General features: G+C 52.2%; 1 protein-coding gene across 5 annotated transcripts in view; it reads left to right on the top strand.

Moving 5' to 3' along the window:
* Positions 1-4,553: 4,553 nt before the first annotated feature.
* The window catches only part of LOC116950856 (endophilin-A3-like), a 69,371-nt gene continuing 64,858 nt past the window's right edge, over positions 4,554-9,066 (top strand). For 2 of the 5 annotated variants that reach the window (XM_032968982.2, XM_032968981.2), the window contains exon 1: positions 4,554-4,856. In XM_032968982.2, the coding sequence (XP_032824873.1) occupies positions 4,812-4,856 (45 nt within the window). In that variant the 5' untranslated portion in view covers positions 4,554-4,811. Of the gene's footprint in view, positions 4,857-8,497; positions 8,520-9,066 lie in introns of those variants that run through there. The other 3 variants (XM_032968984.2, XM_032968983.2, XM_076073050.1) reach the window with 2 other exon arrangements.

Here is a 9,066-nt window from a genome sequence, read left to right as displayed (position 1 = left end):
TGGGCTGGATGGTGGGTGGGAGACAGGCTTTAGATAGGCATCCGTGTGGGTGGCTTTCCTGGAGACAGAATGTCCCAACGAGCCATCAGGCCTCTTCTCGATCAAAACATCCAGAAGTGGTAACTTGCCATCTTTTTCCTCTTCCATGGTGAATTCGATGTCTGGGTGTATGGAATTGATGTGGTTGAAGAATTGGTTTATTGCTGGCTGGCCATGTGGCCAGATGACGCCCGTGTCATCTACGTATCTCTTCCACAAGGAAAGACGTAGGGTGGACGGCTGGATGGCATCTGTCTCAAATTTCTCCATGAAAACATTCGCTACCACGTATCTCTTCCACAAGGAAAGACGTAGGGTGGACGGCTGGATGGCATCTGTCTCAAATTTCTCCATGAAAACATTCGCTACCACTGGCGATAAGGGAGAACCCATTGGGGTACCCTCCTCTTGTTTTTAGAATGTACCATTCCAGAGGAAGTAAATGTTGGTAAGGCAGTGCCTCACCAAAGTTGGCACATCAGAATTCAGTCCCTGTTGGACCAAGTCTTCAATGATTGCTATGGTGTCAGACACAGGTACCTTGGCGAACAGAGAGACTACATCGAAACTGACAAGCAAATCATCTGGAGACAGTGAGATGTCTTTGATTAGAGAAACCAAGTGAGCTGAGTTAAGTACAGCTGAGGTGGTCTTGCCAGTGAATGGAAGCAGGGTCTCAGACAGAATACTCCGTATTCTTGTAAAGGGAAATTTAGTTTTTAGGTCCATACGGCGTACAACCGTTTCAATATGACCAAAAACAAGTTTTTGTCTATTTGTGCTTCTCTCCCTTGTGATGGTACTTTGTAGGATGAACGTTGAGAATTATAAGGAGCACGGGGTGACCAATAAGGTCTGAATTGGGTCTGTAATAAGGTAGGCACCGGTTGACAGCTGAGTCCCAATAGAGATAAAACCGCCCCACATATTACTACATCCCTGCTGCAGCTGCTCATGATGTCAGGCAATCACAAATACTCAACAATATTTTACTGGTGACCTAAGACAAGGAGACGACAACGGACTTGTTCATGAACTGCTGATGGTTTTTTCATAATGCATAACGTCTGCGTGCGTTGTGCAACACGTTCCCACGTGCGTCGTGTTACACGTTCCTGCGTGTGTTGTTTGAAAAGCATTGTGCTTCATCCCGCACTATTATTCTGTCATGATGGGTTCGTATCTTCATTTAACAGATTTAAAAAACAAAGCAACCTGCCCAGTACCGGATTATCCTTGTAACAAAAGTAGCTACAAATGCTACGGGCCCCGCACTTTCAAGGGCCTCACGCTAAATGCTTTCAAGCTATCAATTCCGGTTCAGTGATTCTGCACTTGCTCTATTACTATAGTACTATACTGCCTTCAACTTTTATGAACGACTGGGTGTTTAAGGTTAGCGAATTGTCGTATTTTATGGCTGTATAGCAAATGAAAAAATAAAATTACTGTACTACGCAAGTAAAAAAAATATTTTTATATTTGTTTTTTTTAGGGCCCCTTTATAACATATGCTACAGGCCCGGCACTAGCTTAATGCGGCACTGAACCTGCCTTTATAGACGTAATAAATAGTACGTGTTCGTAATTGTTCCTGTATTCTTATCTGCACGGATGTTGTGGTGGTATAATGCTTCACATTCTGGACCCCTGAAAGCCAGAGCTTGCCGGTTCGATGTCCCGGCGCGGCAGTCGAAACAAGACGAACTTTGCCCCTTATACGGATGTTGAACCAAAAAGACTTGAGAGACACGTTTCATAATCCGATAGTTGTGTGCGCGTGGGACCAGATTTTAGTATCACGTCATTGATACTGGGTAGAGCCTTAATTAAATATGTTATCGCCCCAGGGAAATTAACATGCCCGTGGCTCGCTACAACCGTACCAAACTAAATATTAAAAAAATACGATTTATGCCAAACTAGATCATCGATAGCCAATATACCGAGCAGTGTGACCCATCCTGATTAACCTCAACGGGCATCCGTGAACCACCAGAGAGCTTGTGGCCAACAATTACTCGGCTGGAGTAATAACCCTGGAATATGCGAACGACGTAAAGTGCTGACGTGTGCACGCGTATATGCCCATTACATTTGCTAGTGACTGAAAAGGTGTGAAGAGCTGGTTTTATCGGATTATATAAGCCAGGGGTCCCCAACCCCCGGGCCGCGGACCGATAGCGGTCCGTGGCCTGTTAGGAACCGGGCCGCACAGCAGCAGGAGGAGAGAGCGGTGAGCCCGCACGTGGCCCGCCCAATGTTTTATTATTTACCACTTCCATCCGCGCCTCTTTCCCGCACTGCGCACTTGTCTCAGTCACAGTGTTGGCAAGCCCACAAGCTAACCCCTAGTAGCCAAAATGAGTAAAAAAACAAACGTCGCTGGAGACCTTCTTTGAAAAGGGGGAAAGACCCAATGATGAACCACCCCGCCGGTCCGTGAAAAAATTGTCTTCCACGAAACCGGTCCCTGGTGCCAAAAAGGTTGTGGACCGCTGAGATGATAAGCCCAGTAAGTCGTTTACTTTACAGATGATCGAGTTGACTACTCGTCTAATCCGATAGGGACAGAGTACAGAGGTGATGCGTTCAGATTGGTAATGTCCTCGGCATCTTCAGCCGCGTCACGATGGACGTGGCTTATTGGGGGTTTTCTCGCCTTCTTTAGAGGCAAAATTAACAACAGTCTTACAATTTTAGTTTTTATTCTCGGCCCCCTCCTCACCCTCGCCAATAGTTGCTGTAGCTGAACGGGCCCAACCCCCCTGGTGAACAAAACTAGTGTATAATAATTGGGGTTTTCCCCTTTTTTCTGGCAACAAAACTGAAACCTTTTTACAATGATTCATGTCTGCATTAACCACAATACCTGCAGTCAAAATGCAAACAAAACACACTATGATAATATATGCATTGTCCTTGAAACTGATTGGTCCACACCAAGGACAATGCATATATTATCAGTGTTTTTGTTTGCATTTCTACTGCATGTATTGTGGTTAATGCAGACATGAATCCTCGTAAAAAAAGGTTTTGTTTTGTTGCTAGAAAAAAGGGGGAAAATCCCCTATTATTATATTTTGGTGCTGGCAAAAGGGGGTCTAATGATGTAAAAACTAAAGTTGATGATGAATCCCGACTCTGACGGTGCCGCCTCGAGTCTTCTTTCATTGGAAAACGCCACGAGACGAAGTGAACTGTCACGCCGAGTCCAGCAGGCGGCGCGCCAGGCGTTGCATTGAGAATCGGGAACTGAAAAGTGCGAAAATAAGTACGGGAGAGATCCGAGCGTGGAAAATACACCGAGAGGGCGGGCACACGTTGATCTGCCACGTTTTCCACTACAGACCAAACCCGGATATGTTTCTGATTCAGCACTAGGTCTATCAAGACTGTAATCAAGTTCAACGCAATACCGTAACCAGATGTCGGGGCAAATGAATTCATAATCCCTCGTTACACCTGGCAACCCCAGGCATATAGAGGAACGCGTGGATTAACCACTTGATATCATGCGAACTGTTCCTTAGAAACGTTGTTATGGCCAGGAATTGTCGCTGAAAGGGATGGGTGGCCCGGTGGTCGAGACTAACGACAGAGTTTGTCCAAGAGGACGTGCCCGCGGAGATGGAGTGATTGAATCACTTTGCGTGCCTGTGCTCTGTGGAATGTTTACATCGCAGGATCGCGATATGGAGGCGGATCGGGTGGTGTAGGAAGGGCGCGCTCACCAATACCACTCTGAACGTCGACATCAGCGGTGTTTGTTAAACACGCCTGACTGCTGACGAGTCCCAGAAGGGCAAAACCAGGTTGTGGGTGCTTAAACAATCACCGCTGGTTAACATAACGCTTTAAATCGAAATTTAAATGGAAATATAACTATGGAAGGTCAAAATGCAGATTTTTGGCTCCAACAAATTTGAATTTGTTTTTGTGGAAATATGAAACAGAGATTGTTGATGCGTTACCAAGAATAATACGAATAATTGTGGAGTGGCCGGCAAGGAATGAAATACGTCTGAGAGTGGTCGTGTGAAGTTGCTAGATGTATGTTGAACTTCTTTCGCACCGTACGTAGCCAACCGTGCCAATCGGAGATGGGGGGGGGGACAACAAAAAGCCCCCTTGTGTTTACATTGCCGGAACCGTGAGCAACATTGCGACAACAATCCCGGCGGGAGGCCTTCAACCACCAGCAGTGGATTGATCATAGCTGATGATGATGATGAAGTATCGATGCATTCATAAGAGGTTTTTTATTGGGGGGGGGGGGGGGTTAGATCGCGTAAATATGTGTCGTTAAACCCGCCACCACCCGACACAGCCAACTCGTAGTGATTGTCACGGGAACAGAGCACGCGATCTAACCCCAAAAACCTCTATTATGGACGATATTGGTCGCGAATCCCTGCGCGTTAAACTAACGACGCGCCGCCGCTGCTGCTGCTGCTGCACGTGTTGGTTTGGCGGGGTGACGTCACGCGGGGTGACGTCGCGCGAGGGCTTCCCCGGCGCGGTGACGTCACGGCCGGGATCCGCGCCGCAGCGAGGAGCGCAGTCCTCCTCCTCACCACCACCACCATCCTCCTCCTCCTCGCCAATTAGAGCAGCGGGACACTGCTCCCACGACGTGGTTGGCGGTGGTGGTGGTGGCGGTGGTGGTGAGCCCCGGGGCCCATCCGTCCCGCGTGCTCCTTTCGCCTCCTCCTCCGCCCCCGCCGCCGTCAACCGCTGCCGCCGCCGCCGTTGCGGGCGAGGCTGGCGCCATGTCCGTGGCAGGGCTCAAGAAGCAGTTCCACAAGGCGAGCCAGGTGAGCACGCTGGGGGGCCCGGGGGGGAGCGGTGTTGGGGGGCCCGGGGGGGGGGGCACTGAGGGCACACCACCGAGATATGGCGGGAGGGGAGATTGTGTGGAGGAGATGGATAATTATTGTTAATACACGCGGCGTATCGATAACACCGGAGTACTGAACTGAGAGATATGGAGACGCGGGGAGACAGACGCGGGGGTGTGTAGGAGACACGGGGAGACAGACGTTGGGGTGTGCAGGAGACACGGGGAGACAGACACGGGGGTGTGCAGGAGACACGGTGTGTGTGGTGCTGGTGGTGTGTGTGGTGCTGGTGGTGTGTGTGGTGCTGGTGGTGTGTGTGGTGCTGGTGGTGTGTGTGGTGCTGGTGGTGTGTGTGGTGCTGGTGGTGTGTGTGGTGCTGGTGGTGTGTGTGGTGCTGGTGGTGTGTGTGGTGCTGGTGGTGTGTGCAGGAGACACGGGGAGACAGACGCGGGGAGACAGACGTGGGGGTGTGCAGGAGACACGGTGTGTGTGGTGCTGGTGGTGTGTGTGTGGTGGTGGTTGTGTGTGCAGGAGACACGGGGACACAGACGTGGGGTGTGCAGGAGACACGGGGACGGACTGGGAGAGAGAGAGACGGGGCGGGGGTGGGATTCAGAGACACGGAGACTCGAAATAGGTTCACGTGGGGAGACGCGGGGACACGGGGGGTGTGGAGACAGAGACAGCGACACGGATCAAAGCCACGGGAGGGGGAGGACAGAGACGTGAGAACACAGGGGACATGGACACGGGGACACAGACACAGAGACACGGCGTCAGGCTATCGGTAACGCAGAGGAACAGAGACACGGAGGCTCAGAGTCATGGGGACAGAGACGTTGACGCACGAAGACACTGGGGTATGGCGAGACAGAGACGCAGGGGACACGGGGACAGACACCGCGGCGACGTGGGGGACACGGAGGGGCGGCAGACACTCGAGGAGACTGAGGGACGCCACAAGGCGACGCCGAGTTGAGACGCGACGAGGAGGCGGTGGGATTCGGGGTGACAGCAAACGCCGAATCACACAGCCTTATCATCATCATGGTGGTGATGGTGAGCGCGCGCCACCATCATCATCGCCATCATCACCATCATCGTCATCATCGCGAAACACAGAGACATGGGGCCGTGACGACCCTGGGACGTAGGGGAGAGAGAGACGTGGGGACCCTGGGACTTGGTGTGGGGTGTGTGGAGGTGGTGCTGGTGGTGGTGTGTGTGGTGGTGGTGCTGGTGGTGTGTGTGTGGTGGTGGTGCTGGTGGTGTGTGTGGTGGTGCTGGTGGTGTGTGTGTGGTGCTGGTAGTGTGTGGAGGTGGTGTGTATGGTGGTGGTGCTGGTGGTGTGTGTGGTGCTGGTGGTGAGCGATAGTGTAGCGGTTAGCGCGCTGCGCTATGAACCTGGCGACCCGGGTTCGATTCCCGCTCACGGCCAACACCAGTGACGATTATCTGAACCGGTCCCGGGCCTCCCCTAGGTCGACTCAGCCTCAAATGAGTACCTGGTGCGGTGTGTAAACATTGCCACTAGGGAGACAAAGGCGGTCGGGCGTGGTGCTGGCCACCCACCCCCTCGTGTACCGTTCCGGCCTTCATAGGTGCTCGCTAACAGCACTTGCCCCTACAGTCTGTTAAGGCTATATGGGGGATCTTTGTCTTTGTCTTTGTGTGGTGGTGGTGGTGTGTGTGGAGTTGGTATGTGTGGTGGTGGTATGTGTGGTGGTGGTGTGTGTGGTGGTGGTGTGTGTGGTGCTGGTGGTGTGTGTGGTGGTGTGTGTGGTGTGTGTGGTGCTGGTGGTGTGTGTGGTGCTGGTGGTGTGTGTGGTGCTGGTGGTGTGTGTGGTGCTGGTGGTATGTGTGTGTGGTGTGTGCGGTGGTGGTGTGTGGTGCTGGTGGTATGTGTGTGTGTGTGGTCCTGGTGGTGTGTGTGGTGGTGGTGTGTGTGGTGGTGTGTGTGGTGGTGGTGTGTGTGGTGGTGTGTGTGGTGGTGGTGGTGTGTGTGGTGGTGGTGGTGTGTGTGGAGGTGGTGGTGTGTGTGGAGGTGGTGGTGTGTGTGGTGCTGGTGGTGTGTGTGGTGCTGGTGGTGTGTGTGGTGCTGGTGGTGGTGTGTGTGGTGCTGGTGGTGGTGTGTGTGGTGCTGGTGGTGTGTGGTGGTGTGTGTGGTGGTGGTGGTGTGTGGGGAGCGGTAGTGTAGCGATTAGCGCGCTGCGCTATGAACCCGGCGGCCCGAGTTCGATTTCCACTCATGGCCAACTCCAGTAACGATTATCTGAACCTGTCTTGGGCCTCCACTAGGTATACTCAGCCTCAAATGAGTACCTGGTGCGACTACGCACCAGGTACGCACATGGTCTGTATTCCAGCACTGTGGAGGCAGCAGCGAGGGAGGGTTGGTGGATCAACTCCCTCCCCGTGGACGTCAGTACAGCAAGTGTGGACCAATCTCCATCAGTCCCATCCGTGTTGCACCCTCCTCGCACGCTGCGTTGTTGTAATGGAGTTAAAACAATTTTAAAACCCGCTGAAATATAAGAGCCTTAAAATATGATTGTATATTGTCCCAAGTCTCGTGGTGCACGGGGTGGTGCAGGAGTTTATTGAAGGAGTTTAACGAGAGGGTATTTTTCAGTCTATCGCGTGTGGATGAAACTTAGATTAGCGACAGATTTCTCAATTTTAATGAAGCCCGTGAAACTTCTGGTTGTGATGGGCCACTCATCACCGACATCATCATCATCCTCATCATCTTCGTCGTCGCTTTGGTTTGAAGGCAGCCATGATCGATCCACTGCTGGATGAAGGCTTCAAACCGTCGCTATCTCTCACGGTCTTGCAGTGAGTGTGGCAGCAATCCCAACTAGCACCAGCTGATTTCATCACTCCGTCTCCACACTCGACGTCCTCTCGTCTCGTCGGTTCCCGTCATAGGAATGTGGAATTTACACGCTCGTGTCGGGGCCTGCTGCTTCGACAGGGATGGAAACTGCTTGGAATGGATATTTCTTGGGAATATCGGTTGTAATGAATACTAATGAGACTACCAGACCGACGTAAATATATTTTACACTTTGACTGGATGTTAGATGCGTAATGATTTGCTTCCATCTTCATTCAATTAATGGCGAGTGAAAAAAGATCGCCTATATAATCAAGACTCAATTCTGGTGAATGCAGAAACCTCTTGGCTTACCAGGGCTTAAATGACACAATTAGAGACAAAGATATCCCCCTGCGAAGCCTTAACAGACTGTGTTGGTGTAAGTGCTGTTGACGAGAACCTATGAAGGCCCGGCATGGCACAGGAGGGTTGGGTGGCCAGCACCACCGGCCGCCTTTGTCTCCCTAGTGGCGATGTTTTCACGCCACACCAGGTTCTCATTTAAGGCTTCGTGGACTAACGGGAGGCCCAGAACCGGTTCAGATAATCGGCTGTGAGCGGGAATCGAACTCACGTCGCCTGGTTCGTAGCGCGGCACGCTAAACCGTTGCGCTGCCGCTCCCCACGCGTGACACAAGTGACAACGTCTCTCACAGTCATCGGCCACTTGTGGCTCACCTTGGGATCAAGGCATCGTCCACACTCTGGCCATCGCCTCCCGTGGTCCTGCGATGCAACGATCCCCCTCGCGCCTGCACGTGAGCCGATCCCATCGCTTCATCTACCGCGGTGTTCGCCCTCTCCCTGTCCTGTTGTGCCCTCCGTTGGCTGCTATTCCATCGCCAGTCTCGTCCTATCGACCGTCGTCGTCGTCCCACGGCCTCGACGTGTCCGGCCTTGACACCACTTTACTCGCCTCGCCAATCAATTCGATCCACGTGTTCCTCTTTCTGCCTCTCGATGTGATGATGATTCCCAGTGCCTCTTCATGCATCTTCGCCATGCGCATTAAGAGTTTCCAAATTTGTTCGTCAGTGTCCGTTTCTTGTCTTCAGATCCATATGTCACAGCGGGTTTAATATACAACTCAGCGATACAGTGCACAGCCCTTTTGTCGATCCACTGCTGGATGAATGCCTCTCCACGTTTTATTGGCCATAGGAGTTGGTGAAGGGGGGGTCGGGGGGGGGACTCAGGACTGGTTCAGATACCCCCCCCCCTCCCCGATGTTATCCATAGCCAAGTTTATCGCACAGTGTGGGTTTCACTGCACCACCACTCCCCACACACAATGTACGTGCACGT

Source organism: Petromyzon marinus, chromosome 40 (assembly GCF_048934315.1).
Source record: "Petromyzon marinus isolate PM22_M1 ecotype Great Lakes invasive population chromosome 40, UKy_Petmar_22M1.pri1.0, whole genome shotgun sequence".
NCBI classification, from domain to species: Eukaryota; Metazoa; Chordata; class Hyperoartia; order Petromyzontiformes; family Petromyzontidae; genus Petromyzon; species Petromyzon marinus.
This window is presented reverse-complemented; position numbering and strand designations above follow the sequence as displayed.